This window comes from Mesitornis unicolor, unplaced genomic scaffold, assembly GCF_000695765.1.
Source record: "Mesitornis unicolor isolate BGI_N332 unplaced genomic scaffold, ASM69576v1 scaffold7249, whole genome shotgun sequence".
In the NCBI taxonomy this organism is placed as follows: domain Eukaryota; kingdom Metazoa; phylum Chordata; class Aves; order Mesitornithiformes; family Mesitornithidae; genus Mesitornis; species Mesitornis unicolor.
Window position 1 is genome coordinate 192804 of NW_010209220.1, and position 16005 is coordinate 208808.

Here is a 16005-nt window from a genome sequence, read left to right on the forward strand (position 1 = left end):
ATGCTTTGACGGCAAAGCAAAACCTTTGATATTTGTCGAAGCGTGTCTTTGTATCCTAAAACTCTCTATGAGGGGCTGAGGACAGGCGCTCCACGCCTTAAGCCTGAGTCTAGAAAGAGTCATTCTTATACAGGAGGCAAGTGGGAAAAGTCTTTATCAAGCATTTGTAACCACAGTTTTGCATGATCTTTTTGCTCAGTTCTGGTAATTGCTTAAGTTCTACAGTAACTGAACTCTCTAATAGTGAAGTGACAACAGATCAGTAGCATTGAAGAACTTAGGGAGAACCAAATACAAAAATCATAAAGTCAGAGTTCCAATAAGTTTACATTTAGTAGAGAATTAAGACATAGCTACCCGTTAGTGCTTAGAATTTTTTTATACTATTAAAAACATAAATAATTATTTTTAATGTTCATTCAAGGGTTCCAGTGTCACTGGCAGCTGATGTACTTTTTTGAACTTTATTTTTTCCAAACTGATAGTGGAGTATTTCTGCCACAGATTTTCTCTCCCTACCAGTTGTTTCCTCTCTACCTGCTTTCTTAGAAATCTAGGTTTTTGCAGCAAGACTGCTGTGTTCTAGTCAGTGAAGATTTCGCTTCCTTAAAAAAAAGTCTTTATTTGCACAGGGCTTGGTGGTTTTGTTGTAAAATAAGAGAAAGTATCTTTTTCTTTTCAGTTTCATGGGAGCCGCAATGCAATCAGCTTCTCTGATATGTATAACTTAAAACACTTACTAGGAGAACTTGGCAACACCCAGATTGTAGGTTTAAAAAAAAAAAAAAAAAAGAGAAAGTTTCATGTGGTTGTCAACATCACCTTAATCCTGTTGCCCTTGTTTCCAAAGCAGTTACAACAGCCAGCCAGCCAAAATGCACCATCCTTAGAAGTGTAAGTAGTGGGGAGGGAGTGATTGTTGTGGTGTTGGTTGGGTCTTTTTTTTCCTCAAAGAAGATTAGATGTGCAAAATGACGCTGTCATCGTTTGTTGTACTCCACTTTCTTCACTCGTGGTGATTTGTTCTGTTCATTTGCACATGATGCCGTTATTTGCAGGTGAACACCTCTGTCCGCTCACTACACGTGTTGCACTTCACAAAGCAGCACCAGTGGAATTTGCAATTACATTGCCACACCTTGGTGTATTGGTGTGTGTTGTATCCTCTTCCACAGCACATCATGTCACACCCGTCTGCATTGGGAGAGGTACGGTTGCAGAGTCGTCCCTGGGTACCAACGCTCCCCGTGGAAGCATCTTCCTCACAGTAGTTGGGTGACTTTTCAATATACACTAAATCTGTTTCCATGGGTTTCTGGTAACTCTTAATCTGCTTGATCTTCAGGAAGGTTGGTTGTCTTAGTCTACTGGCTCGTACCACCTCCACTTGCACTGCAGCATTGTATTTCTCTTTCAAAATATATCCAATCTCTCTGAATTTAGGAAGTGTGGTCCAGCAGGTCTTAGTTGTACAGGAACCTGAAACCCCGTGACACTTGCACTCCAATTTCATTCTCTCTTCAAGAACCTGTGTGTACAGACATTTGCATATTGTTACTGCAAGAAAACAGTATTGCAGGCTTGCCTAAATCTCAGTCTTTTTAGTACATATGAATATTCATTTTTACAGGTTGAAACTTTTTAAAGGCATGCTTATAAATTTTCTCATCTCTCAGCAGATTGCTCATAATACATTTTGCTTTACATGGCACCTGGTTGGAAACACAGTGTTTTGTTTTATTTAGAAAATATTCCATTCTGTTTTCAAATATTGGAGATTTTCTCAAATTTCAGAAGACATGTCTTTAGAGAAAAAGTAATTCATGGGACTCCAGGGACTTAAAAAAAAAAGTTAAACCATTGTAATTTTGAAAACAGAAAAAATAATGTTTTTATAAAGTGTTTTACAATGCAGAAAATTTAACTTTAATTGCCTTAAGTAATGCTGAAATAATGTTTAAAAAATTTCCACCAGCTTTAATAGCACAGAACAATATATACTGTTTGGCTGAATACTCATTTGTGTTCACTGCATAATTAAATGTTTTGCCTATACTGCAGTGGCAATACCAGCATACCTATTAACTATTTAACCCACAGAACATACCATCCCCTTTAGAAGCAGCACTCCTTGCAGTATCTACCCCAAATATCAAGCAAATGTTCAGCCAGAAATACATTTTTTTGCACCAGAGCAACAATTGCACAATGTTAAAGGAAATAAAATCCACTGAAGGGTCCTGGTCAGCTGTGAGCCAACAACAAGTGGAAGCATTTATTACTGCTATTGCTAGAAGACATTGATCTAGAGCATATTAATCAAGCATCAGATGGTCCCTAAAAGGGGCTCAAACACTGGCAGGTGCTTGAGCTGACACTCTGGTCCTGACCTCCCACCTCCGCTGCAGCATATGCCCAGGAGAACAGCACGCAGATGCCCTCCTGCTCCATGTGCGCAACAGAGGGGAAACTGGCCCCATGGAAGCACCTTTCTGCTTTTCTGCCTTTGTGCTACCACTTAGGCCTGACCACAATTACACCCACAGTCATCATTAGCTTATGAAAATCAAGGCCCAAGAACAAAGCAAACTGATCCTTCCCCTTTGCAATGGGATGCTAACAAAGAAATATGAGCTACTGAGCTTGTCTGAAAGCATTACTGATGCTGCAGACCATCTCCTGTAGTGGTTTCATTGCAGATCCCAGAACATGACTGAAATGGGCAAAGGATAAAAGGGCCGAAATCTGAGTACAATGGCATAATGAAGTAGAAGGGAAGTAAAAAATGCTTACTGCTTAAGAAACTGGCCTTAAAATAAAAGCTGTACAGATCTGGTTATCCCGGCAAATAGAGGGCACCCTCCTGAGTTGTTTGAGTTTCACTTAAATTGCATGGTTTATTTTTTCCCGAATTTCTGGGGTTTCAATATTAAAGAGAATATTTGGTTTTAACTCTCCCTTGCCAACATACAGTAGCAAGTACAAGATAGCTGAGCATCCTATTCAGAAATAGGTTATACCTGGAACGTTATTCTGAAACCACAAGCTTTTTCCAGGTCAAGGTCAAGTTAGCCTTTCAGAGGCAGAACAGGTGATTTCTAGAAATGTGAACTGGGTTAGGGAAGAAGCTCCTATACCTGCAACTGCTCTAAAAAGAAGATCAGCAAGGCTGAGATGAGCTGCTTTTTAAAGCACTGTGAAGACCACTGCTTTACAACAAGCTGTGTCACTTTCCTGTCTTCCCTACAGAAAAAAAAAGAGAAGCCAGGAAACTTCTGGAAATGCCTTCTGCTGCAGCATTGGCATTTCAGTGGCAGTGAGTAGAGGAATGTCTTATGAAACACTCCAGGTTCTTTCAGGATTCCTCTGTCCATACTTCATGCCTGTGCAGAAGGACGTGATTTTTTTCAAAAGACCCCCACACAAGATTCCAATTCTGTTGCACAAATCTGGAAAATAATCTATTGGTATTTTGATATGCATGTAGATATGTGTAAAAGTGCTTATAAGTTTTGCTTGATATTGCTGAAATACTTTTTTTTAAAAAAACTGGTCTGTTTCTACAGCTCTCTGAGCAACACATCAACATGCAGTTGCAGGAACAAGAATTGCAGCAAAAAGCACGACACAAGGTGGATGGAGAAACCTTCTCTACACCTTCACCAAAGAGCATCAAGATCTACGGGCTTCTAGGAAAGCCAATGGGATGGATCTGCCACATCTGATTCGTGCTCATCTTCTCTCTAAGTAGTAAATCTTGGTGAAGAGCAGGTTTGTGGTTTAATATGTGTTTTCTGCATTTGTATGTAATGCTTGTTTTTAGTTTGCAAAAGCAAAGTCAGTAACTTGCTCAGAGAGCAGAAGGAAGTGAAGCGTGTGAGGCTCCTTATTCCTGGGCTCAACACTCTGGATGCTGTTCCAAGGCTTCTCTGACTCTCTGGTGGATGTGCTTCCCTGATATAACAGAAAGTGTCATTGTTTCTGAAAAAAACAAGATATCGCCAATTCTGGTGTCCTAGGTGATATCTTTGTCTATGTATATTTATATATGGATGTGTGTACATATATATGTTTGTTTGTGTGTTTGCCTTTGGTTGAGACACTGCCATTTATACACAGCACTGTCTGTCACCTTCTGTGGTACAATCTCCAGCAACTTTATCCTAAGTCTTGATTTCTTTTTTTGTTTTTCTTCTGAAGGTCCAGTTTCATGAGTGATTTTGCTGTGCAGAAACCTGATTTCACTACTGTATTTTTTCAGAAGTTCTCACTGTTTGTGATGGTGGAAGAACTTGCAAATGCAAGCCATGCAGGCTCAAAAAAGCAGAAGTTTCAAAAAGTATTAATTCATGATCCTGAAGCCAACCTCACAGGTTTTTTTATTTTTTTGGAGGCTTCTCTCATGGATGTGGAATGTTTGGGGTTACAACACTGAGCGCAGGCCCAATCATCAGGTAGTTAAATTCCTGAATGCTATAATTTGTGTGCCCACAGTCAGCTGTGGGTATAAAATTGTGCCCAAAAACTTGAAGGTCAGGGAATACAAGGCCCAAACTAAGCAGATTCTAAGTAAGATTTTTTTTTTTCTCTTTCCACCCAAATGCTGCAGAGCGTTTCTCTTTGCTGACAAGCCAACGCGCTCCAGCATGCCATACAGAGGTACGTCTGCCTGTGTGGTATCTCCAGGAGCTTCCCACTTGCCAGCAAGGTGCCACTGGACCTGGCAAAGATGGGCAGGATTTGACCCTGTTTGCTCAATGCTATGATGGAAGAGCTACTAAAGATTTTCTTCCTAAATGTCCCTCCAGCTCAGTTTTCCTCAGCAAAATTCCCATCAAAGCTTTGACCCTAGGCCTTAGAGGTACTTATTTACTCAGATCTAATACACTATGCCAAGCTAGGTGCCTGATTAAAGGTTGAAAATCATTAGCTCATACAACCCTCTCTCTCAGCAGTTTCATTTGTCACATGTCAGTGCCTCGTATCTAATCTTGAATGGTTTACAGCAAGATCTACCTCCCAAAGCAAATTCCCATCATTGGACTGTGCTGCCTCAGACTAATTGTAGGAACATTCCTTAGGTCCCTTTTCCACACACAGACCCACTTTCACCCCAGCATCATCTTGCCAAGTAAAATTTTCTAACTACTGCTACTTTGTGAAATGAATTGTGAAATATAACGTTAAAGCTTTCATATCCCACATCTTTTTATACCTATATAAATCATACACTGAAAATGCAATTTGAGGGTTGTCCGCTGCCAGTTAAGTAGAAGAAGACTTGTGAAGACTGAAATAAAACAAAATGATACGCATGAAAAGGAATTCATTTTTTCAAGTTCCATATCTAGACCCAATTGCATAACATCAGATACAGTTTCTGTACATATTAAAAATCCTATCTGGGTAAAATATGTAAAAACAATAGTAACTTTTTGTGTGTGTTTGTTTTGGCTTGCCTTTTCTGGTTTGTGTTTTCCTTAGTGGAAATGCACATTTTTGGACCAGATGTTGAATGTAACAAAATCCATATTACTTTTTGACTGCAGTATCAAAAAGAAATAGAAGGCTTTAGGAGCTTTGCCCCGTCAAATATGCAAGTGATCAACTTTTGTTTTGGGTAATATCAGTACCAAAAGAGGTGGATCCTGGTTGTCAGATGTCACCACCCCTTTGATACTCAAGTGGCTGCAGCCACAAAAGCTGATGGCTTGTCAATGATGGGTGGGCACTGCCTAACCTTAGTCTCAGTGCAGCCTGGGGTCCACCACTGCTAACAAAGTGCTGATCTCATGGACCCATCTGGGAGACAAGTTTGGATTCGTTTGGCCTTGGTTTTTTTTAACTCAGATAGCTAGCGGTGCAACTAACAAGGGTGTTATGCTACCCGTCTAATACAAATGTCCTGAAAATATTCTTCATTAATAGCGTATCACAGGTGTCAAAACTGAGCAGTTCATGCCAAATCTCCTTGCGTTGTGCTCAGCCATGTGAAGAGAAGATGCGGAGAGGAATACAGATGCTTCAGCTGCATACTTTTCATTCTGTTCCTGTATGAGGCTCCTCTATGGAGCATCAAAGCAGTATTTATACTCTGTGGGATAGGACATAAGGAACTGAATTACTGTGCTTACTCCCTCTCTTATCACATCCCTATTTTCCTTGCTTAGTTTGATGGGAGCAAGGAGTCTCTGCTTTGCATCAGGTCCATCTCCAGCTATGACTTGAGGTGGCTTTTCCCTGGAACTAGCAGGGGAAGGGCCAGGGACCCTCTGAGGTGCTGGGAGGTGTCAAATAACCTAGGTAAGGCACCCACTCCCATGGTATCCGCACTGAATGCATTATAAAAGAAGTAAGAAGGACCCCTGCTCTTCTTACCAAAGTTCTCCTCTTGGCTAGCAGGAAAATAAGCCTGGAATTTTGGTACCTACTGCCCATCAGATGAAAGTCCCTAGTATTTTGAGGACAGGCTATAGAGCCTAACACATCTTTGCCTCTTCCCTACCTTTTAGAAGAAGAGAAAACAGCTACTAAGTTTGAACAATAAACTGCTTCAATTGGTTAAAACTTTCTGAATTTTTTTAATTTTACAGTGGAATGTTGCAAAAAGAGAAAATCCTGAGAATCACCCTACAGATCATTGCCAAACCAAGTGTGATTGCAATAGTTCACTCTTTTCTGTATGGAATTTGCTGTAAAGCTTGAAGATAAAATTTTAAATATCATCCTAAAGAGATGAAAGTATTTCATTATGGTTTTTATTCTGTCAAGCAATATAGAGATGTCAGGTTTGAGGGGATGTAGTAATATTTTACTAAATGGATGATACCTGTCTTGCATACATTGCATGGTATGCATGGCCATGCTCCTTTCTATAATAAAATCATTTAGCAAGTCCTAAAATATTTTGCCATTCCACCCCTCTAATTTTGAAGCAAAATGTTCAAGAAGTAGGATAGTACCAGATGTAGCTTCTGGCAGTCAGTGTTAAGGGTGTGTTTCTGGAAGTAAATCCAGCCCAACTGGAAGCAGGAGAACTACCCTCATGAGATTTTGAGCCAAAACTTGCATATTCAGGACATATGGATAAGCATTAGTTATCCATCCAACCCACCCAAGCTGCAACACCAAACTTTTTGAAATTGGATTTATATCTGTCTGCAAATCAATTTAAGTGGGAAAGCAGAAAGTATGCCATCAAGCACAACTATCGAAAGCTTTTCTTTCATGAGTGTTCTCACAAGGGATGTGAAGTGAAATAGTTTGTCTCTTTTAGAGAAAGAAACTTTCAGTAAATGATGGACTCAGAGCTGTAAAACATGAAAAGTCACATTCTCTAAATCGATGAAATTACTTAAGGAACAAAGTCACATCTTTAAGAATATTTTAGGCTTATAAGAGCATAAAATTAGTTGGCTTTCACTTTTGAAACTGGGATTCAGCCACCGCTGCGACTTTGGAGTGTTTAATCCAGAGTCTTTTTCTAGAGATTGCTTCTAATTTTTATATCCTGTTAGTAGACAGTGAAGGTAGTTTTCAATATATTTGGACATGCTGTTCATCTTGCAGAAGTGAGCTTATTAATTTAAATGTTTCATGTAGGGTGAAGTGAGCTGACAGTTTCTTATTTTATGCACAGACAACACATGAATATGTATAAATATCCATAATTATGTACATACACATTCACTATGTATATATGTGTAGCATATATGTATGTGCATGTATATAGCAAGTCACGTTATTAGCTGTTTTACCGCCAAAGCATGTCAGCAAAAATCCCTTCCCAGTACCACAGTCCTGTGACGCCAGTAACTGTGAGAACGAGCCATGGCTTAGATGGAAATGTTGTCCCAAGTAATTGAATAATCTCTTCTGAAGAGATTTTTTTTGTTGTTGTCCACACACTCTTATTGTTTCAAATGTAAAATAAGATGTTGTCATCTTCCAGGCACTCCAAAAAAACAGCAAGAGAAACCCATTGACATTGCAAAGGAATAAATATCAGGATGATACCAGGCTGAGCTGCTGGCAGTCAGTGCAATGGGTGTGTTTCTGGAAAGGAAAGAAATAGGTCAGCTTTTTCTCTGCACAACCACAGTCATTGTTTATCGTAAGAGCGTAATTGATTGATAAACTGTTAGAAACATTTCTTCTTTTTGGTAAAAGCTGTGATCTGCTACCAATTGTCAGCTTGTTCTTTTAGCTCCCTCCTTAAAAACAAACAAACAGAAAACCGCATTTTCATAATTGAGATTCCCCATGAGAGCCGGTCATTGTTTTGAAGCTTTCAAAAAAATATTAAGATTAATGGCACGCAGTCCCAGATGTTACTCTTTCTAAGTTCATTTATCCCAGAATAAAGATACTTATTTCTAAAAATACATGGCAAAAAGATGTCTTATAAACAGCATCAAAGCTTACTTGGTTTTGTTGGTATTTAATTTTTCATTACTATATCAAAGTTTTGTCCACAGATCTCTCCCTAATCATTCAGCTTTGCAACAAGACATTATTTCAGTAACATTTGTGTTAGACAAAGTAGTCTTCCTTTGCAGGCTTGTTTTCATTTACCATACTTCCACACTTTTACTTTCCATCCTAAATCATAGTGGCCATTTTAAAAATGATGGTGAAGTTAACTACTTTGCTTTTTTTACACAAGGCACTGTTTTGCTGCAAAGCATAAATCATCCATCGGTAGCAGCTCACATCACAAGGAATCACTAAGCATTTCTTTCTTCCAAAGCACACCAATGGGAAGTTTATTATTTCATCACTGGTGCTATTCATTACAGATTTGTTAGAAACTTCACAAACTTGCTATTAGCTAATACAATTCTTAGAAATGCAATGCAGAGCCATTAGGGGATGCAGTTAGGGGACTCATTCTTTCCACAATCATCAGAAATTCCCTGAAAAGCCTAAATATTGTCTTTTTTCCAAGGAGGTAATTTATCACAGTGTTGTGCTGAGCATTTCAGCCCCAGCCTCAAGTTAAGAAGCCCCAAGAACTATTCCCCCCTCATTTGTTTGCAAAGTTTGTGCAATTTTTTTATAGAGTGCTGTTTTTCCCTCACAGATAAATTCCTCAGGACTCTATTTTTAACAACAGTAAAATACCAGGAGGCCAGCTTTGGAGAACATCCCTGTGAGAAAAAAAACATTGTAGTCACTGCTATAGTTATGAACGCCTCTGATTCCCAGGCAGGTCTGGGACAAATGCTAGAAGACATTGAAAAAAAAAGAAATTCCTGCCCCGGGACATGAAAAACTCAATGTGATGATATAAAAGAGCATCCAAATAATTACACTGGGGGCAAAAGTGCTAGTCAGAGTCTTGGATAATGATCCTAGCAGTGATCTTCTGGGCCCCTGGTAGAGGTCTAGTGAGATCATCAAAGGCCTTCCACTGACTTCAGAGCAAGTTGGAAATAACTGTAGGTGAGATTGGGAGCTCTATGCATCCTTTTTTCCTCATGTTTGTCTTAGAAGGCTCTGGGATTTAAAAAGAAGACTAAAATGAAGATAGCAGATTTACTGGCTAAATACTGTTGTTGTCCTAACTCAAAAAGCCGGTTGGAATGAACTGAGCTAGGACTAAATAAGAATGGTGAACTTTACCATTCTAGATGTAAATATGGGGGATTTTACATAGTGAAAGTGCTGTGAAATACAAGACCTTGGGAAATGGACGAAATTTCATATAACCCTGTTGTTGAATTTTTTTCCCTATACTAGTTTTGATAAGTTTGAACTGTAACTAAGAATTATTTTAATGCTTGGCAGAATATCTTTAGGAAGCTACAAAAGCGTGTTTTTCCTTTACTGTCTTGGCATTCCCACCCTAAATTCAAAAAAGATTATTTGAGAAGTTCTGAAGCAAGAGAGACATGAAAAAATATCTGACTTGCCTGTGGTCTCCTTCTTACCTTTTATTTCTATTCAGAACAAGGGAAAAATATGCTTACTTTGGTCCTTAATAATAGTAGTCATGAACCAGAAGCTTGGCTCCAAACCGTTTCCAAATGTTAAGACAAATCGCATGTGTATCAGCAGAATGGTATTGATAGAGTCTTACTCAGAGAGGTATGAGCTTTTCCCAGTTGTACTGTGAGATTTTTGGAAGGGAAAAGGAGGAAGATGGAGGTTCAATGTTGTGCTTCAGCAAGCATCCAGACATAAATGCAGTTATTTCTGACTTGAGTGTGAATAAAGGACCATGTCAGAATGACATCCACATAAAAGCAAAATCCCTTGCTTCTGGATTTTGCTTCAGGCTCACAATCCAATCCAAGTTTACCAGAGTTCCCCAAAACTGTCAAATTCCAGCTGAACATAGGTCAGATTTCAAGTTTGCCTGGTTTCTCAGAAGAGACTTGTGATTTCATGTTAAAGTTGCACAAAACCCTGTGGCTGTTTTTGTAAAGGTCCAACCCAGAATATGAAGGAAACACATCCTAATTTCCAGAGTTTTGCTCTAACCTTAAGTTACAGTCAGTCGCAAATTCAAAATGTCTAATTTATACAAATAGCAGATGATCTCAGATGAACCAAAATCACTAAGTATTATATACTGTACAGCTTTGTATATTCATTTCATAGGAATATATGTCATAACACCAACATTATTTCTAAACGTGATCCTCAAGCCATCTTTTATATGAGTACATTCCTCTGAATTTGATGGATTGTACTTAAAAACGAAAAGCTGCACCAAATCCTTTCAGTTATTCTTAGCTTTTGAAAGCAATATGATGCATTAACGATTACAATGAAAACATATGGGTATAAATAAGTACTGAAAACTGCCAACAACAAAAAAGTGTGGGAATTCAAAAATACTATTTATGAAAAAGTGTGTTTGGGAAAAAAACAATATTGTCAGTATTTACAAACATTTTTACTCCTATTGCAAAAACATGGAAGCGAGTGTTATAATTTGGTTTTGCAAGAACATTTGCAGAAAATGAAGGCTTTAAAAATCTTAAAATAAATGCATTTGCATGAATGCTCCTACCAGAAATGTCTGTAAAAGCACACATTTCATTGGTTTGCTCATGTTCCCATTTATGAAATTCTGATGAAGAGTGAAAATATAATTTGCTTAATAAGAATCTGCAATGTGGTCTAGTGGTTCCTGGACTATATTTAGAACTGGAGGATCTGGGATCAGTGCCTGGCTCAGATACTGATCTGTCTTCTGTCTTTGGGCAAGGGACTTCACTATCCTCCATCTGTGCATCTGCTTTTGCTCTTTTGTCCCTCTTTCACATCTTGACTGTAACGTGTTCAAAACAGGACATGCATTTGCACTGCCATGGGGGTGGCACAGTGCCCACCACAGCAAGCTGCCAATTTAAGTAGAGATGATATTGCACCTAGCAGTAACAAATGCTCACTTGCAAGCTTAACATGTGGCTTCCATCTTCTTTGGCATTCAAACACAATGTATGACACTGAGTTGAAATGTCCAAGCTAAGAGAAGTGATCAGACCTAGCACTGGTCTTCTGAGCTGGTAGTCCTCCACCAGTGGCAGCAAGTTTTGGGAAAAAAGGTTGTGCCCTTCTTAAAGGTGCTTTTCTGTCTGGCTCTTCAGTCAGCTGTTTCCTTTACGTCTGGAGACCTCAGTATCAAACATCAATTGAGTATTGACACTGTTCTCTACACTTGAGATTATGCCCCATAACTGGTGTCTTTCACTATGTTGAATTTATATAGCACTTTCATTCCAATGGATAACTGCCCATAGACCACCTTCTGTTTCAGTCCACAGGCAAGTGCAGTCCCCAGGACTGCGTAGACTGAGTGTTACTAAGCAAAATACAGGCAGTAAGGTAACTGTGCATCTCTGCCCACCTCAGCAGCTAGTGCTTGGTGTGAGACTGAAAGCACACAATGTTTTAAAGGAGAAAACTTCAGTCTAAATTTGGGACCTAGGTGTGGAGGAGTGGAATATTTGAGTCTCCTTTCATCTGGGGGAAAACACTTCAAAGGGCATAGTAAAATCTCTGCTGAGATAGGTATATATTATGCAGAAAGATTTGTTATACTTTTTAAAGGTCAAGCTCTCAGAGATATGAGGATTGTTATTCAATGGACATAAATCGGCATGGCTCCATGATACTTATTGTTTCCATTGCAGGCAACTCAGTTGCAGTTGTAGACGTGAAACTGTTTCTTCTTTCAAAGTGTCACTTACGCAGCCATTTGTAGCCCACCAGTGAGAAATGGAAAATTGTACACTTGCTATGAAGTGTGCATTTCATTAGAGCTGTGGTCAAATAAGTGTTTCAGTTTTGGATGGAATAAATAGCTGCAACTGCTGTTAGAGTTCAGCAATGCAGACAGTCCTGTCCCATCACAAGCCCTGACATCTCTTGCTAGATTTCTGTAAAGGAGATGAAAAGCAAAGACTTATTGTTATGCCAAACAGCTCCAGCAAAGTCCTCTCTGTTATCAGTGGGACTAGAAAGAAGGCTTAGAAAGCAGAAGCATTTAGAGGAGCATCTATATTACATGACCATCTCTGAATAAAAAGAAACAGCAACAAATTGTAAACATTAGATTCCATCAGGTAATCGATGTGGATGTGGGATAACAGCAGAGAGAGGGGTAAGTTCTCAGGGAATGCCTCCTGCCACCAAGCCAACCTCCCCCCCGTCCTCCAGCACACACGTTTCCCCATCCATCCCTTGTCCTTCTGGAATACCTTTCTTCCAGCCTCATTGTTGTGTAAGTTCATCAGCCTTCGTGCATTCTTTTTGATTTCTCGGGCATCAACAAACCTCCGGGAGAACTCAATGCCGTATCTGATATCCGCAGAGCAGCCTCCCCACTTCCAGCCCTCCTCCTGGTTGTAGTAGCCCTGTTTCTCTCGGTCACAGCCACAATTGCTGAGGTTGCCCTGGCTGCAGGCGGCCGTGACAGCGTGTGCAACCCCGGCAGCAGTAATGGCATAGGTGAACGCAGCTTCCCTGCTTCCTGTGGAGAGAAGCCAAAAGCTGATGGGTTTGCAGAAAGGCAGCACTTACACACATTATCTACAGCAAGAGTGTCAGGCAGGAATGTGAGGAGGACACTACTTCTAGTGGATAATTCTCGTTCTTACAAAATTATATATATATTTAAAATGTTTGGCTCACCTGGGGCATATTACCCAGGTAATATACCCAGGTAAGCACCAGCTGTATGATAGTCCCATCTAACCCCCTTCACCAGAGGGCAATTTGGCAGTGAGTCTGGGCAGTCGTGAGGTGAGGAAACACGATTTGTTTTTACACTGTCTAGTCAGGTTTGCAAGCTGAACTATATTCATTTCAGATGAATAATCAGAGAGTCACTGGCAGCAATGCTCACAGGAAAACAGTAGTTACCTCTAACCATTGGCACTGCATAGAAAAAGAAAAGCATTCAGATGTAAAAAAATATCAGGCACTTTCAGATGTGTGAGAAAGCTAGGACACAAATGGAGAAGATTATTCATACACCTTTATAAATGCTCCAGTAGCAGCCATTAGTTTTGCTGAGTGTAAAGTATTGCAAGGGATGCCTGTAGAAACAAGAGCTAGGTACATTTTGGTTTTTTTCAAGATAGAGACTCCCTCTTTCCTTTGCTGACTTCTCTTGCACTTTAGTTTCACTGTAACTACCCCTTTCCACTCACTCTGACTTAACCCTCCACATTAGCTTGGCTATTGAGCGTACAAGGGGAAAGAACTGCTGTGGCAGCACTATTTCTTCTCCAAAGCAAGTGTGATACTGTCATGGAAGCACAATCTTGTTTAGAAAAATGTCTGTTTAGAAAAAAAGATCTTTTTTTTTCCTATGATGTTACTGCCTGCCAAGTTTCCACATTCCCAATTTTATATTATAGCTGTCGATATTTAGTATATGAAGAGAGGCAAATAAACCTCCTTTCTTTAGACACTGATTGTCTGAGTTGCCTGTGGGATGCAAATAAGGAAGGAGATGGAGAGGCAGAACAATCCAAAGGGATGCTGCAGCCCATTCCTGTTTTTACGTGAGACTGCACTCTGTTACTGACTTAATGTAGGGCTGGATCATGGCCCTTGGTGTTTTGCTATTCTTATTTATAATGACTCCCCACAAGTTCCCTTCTCAGTGCTATCTTCAATTTCCTCTGTGTGTTTATCTGGTGATAAACAGACAATCTTGTAATACTCCAGCCAAAGAATAACTGTTAAGAATTTGTGGAAAGTTGATGGAATGCTTTAATATCCACTCACAAACCTTTAGCATCATTAATGGATTTGGGAAGAAAAAAGAAAAAGAACATATTTTCCAGAGGAAAAAAATCCAAACTACAAAAAAAAAAACCACAAATCAAAAAAAGTTATACGCTATTTTTAATTTTTTATTTTAGGATACATAGATATCATAACTATTATGGTATGACCAGTGCACAGTAGGGGATTGTTGTGTTTTCACAGATAGCTCCCTGAAAGATTACTCTGCTGCCAGATATGAGAAAGATCTTACAAGAACAATCATAAACTGGGTTTTGGCATCATTTACTTGTTTCACCAAAGCAATAAAAAAGATACTTAAGAGAAAAATAAAAGAGTGCATTGTTCTTCAAGTACCAAAAAGGTTAAACTGACTTGTGTATTGATTAAGTACATCATGCAATAGAAGGACTGACTTTGCTTTCAGACACAGAAGTGGTTTTTTGGGGCGTACGATGTGTGTAGTCTGGTTCAGTGGTTCCCAAACCATGGTCTGCAGAACACTGGTGGTCCAGGAGGCCACAGTAAAGGGTTCACAGCTAACCCACAGAGCCATATTAAACACTGTTTTTAATAGTGTTTTCAATTAAAAGTGTGATAATAATGATGCCTGGTGGTCCACAAGAAATTCTGAGGGTTGATAGCAATCCAAAAAAGTTTGGGAACCTCCGTTCTAGTTCCTTGTGTGTTCTCTAAAATGCACGTCAATATTCATTCATCTCTTCTTCACCCACCAGCTGAAGTCAAACATGAGATGCACATTTTAAAATGTATCCTCTTGACTTGCAGGATTTCTTTCTTCATCTTCTTCTTAAAAAAAATATATATTCTTAATCTATAAATTGAGAGACTGGAAACTACATATATAGGTATGTTTTCCTTTTCTTCAGGACGGGAGTAAATGAGAATGCAAAATCAGATCCAGGAAAAATTTTTAGTTCAGACACCTTTGAAGCACATGTAGAAATGCTCATAAACAAGCTGAAACATATTCCTGTCAGGGAACATAGCAGCTGTGAGATACAGTTCAGCTGATTTACTCAGAGATTAACAAGAGAGAGATTGCTTACGTTTTATGTTTAAGATCAATGTCTTCTACATGTATCCAGAGTAAGCCATTCTATCACAGCCATTATGTCCATGACCTGTCCATGGGTTTTTACACAGCGCTTCCGTTGGTCAGTTTTTTAAAACTAAAGAATATCCTGTCTTTATCTTCCTTTCGCTCTGCCTTGTTCCCATTACATTCCTGATTACCTTCAGGAATAGAAGAAAACATCTTTTCTTCACCCACTTGAGAGCAGTGATGGAATTATTTCAGGTCATGGGATAATACCAAATGGGAACCACATTGACTCTCTGAAGAGATTACTATTCTGTTTCAATGCAGCTCTAAAATAAGAAGGGCTCAGAAATAAGACTTGGCTTGAAAATCAGATTCCTCTTGCAAGTTAAGTTGTCCTGATAAGAATTAAGTTTTTGGGGGTTTAGGTTTTTTTAACTAGAGGATGTTCCAAAACTTCCCTTGAACGTCAGTGTAAGCATTACCTCAGCAGTTCTCTAAAGACCTAGGATCAGTAGAGTATATCAGAAAATGCTGATGGGGGAGAGAGGAAAACTTCTGTGCTCAAATAATGTGTCTGCTGTAGACAAAGCTTTCTATTAGCATTTCATCACTTGGAATCAGTTCTAAGCAAGTCTTTGTCAAGCAGCTAAAAATATTTAAGTAATGATTGCTGTGATACCTGAATGGAG

The 16005-nt window shown here is 39.2% G+C and overlaps 1 protein-coding gene across 1 annotated transcript in view; it reads right to left on the minus strand.

Annotated features, from left to right (window-relative positions):
• Positions 1–808: 808 nt before the first annotated feature.
• The window catches only part of WNT7B (wingless-type MMTV integration site family, member 7B), a 41328-nt gene continuing 26131 nt past the window's right edge, over positions 809–16005 (minus strand). The window contains exons 2-3 of the mRNA XM_010192809.1: positions 12714–12985; positions 809–1528 (exon numbers count right to left, since the gene is read on the minus strand). Coding sequence (XP_010191111.1) covers positions 1049–1528; positions 12714–12985 — 752 coding nt within the window. The 3' untranslated portion in view covers positions 809–1048. The remainder of the gene's footprint in view (positions 1529–12713; positions 12986–16005) is intronic.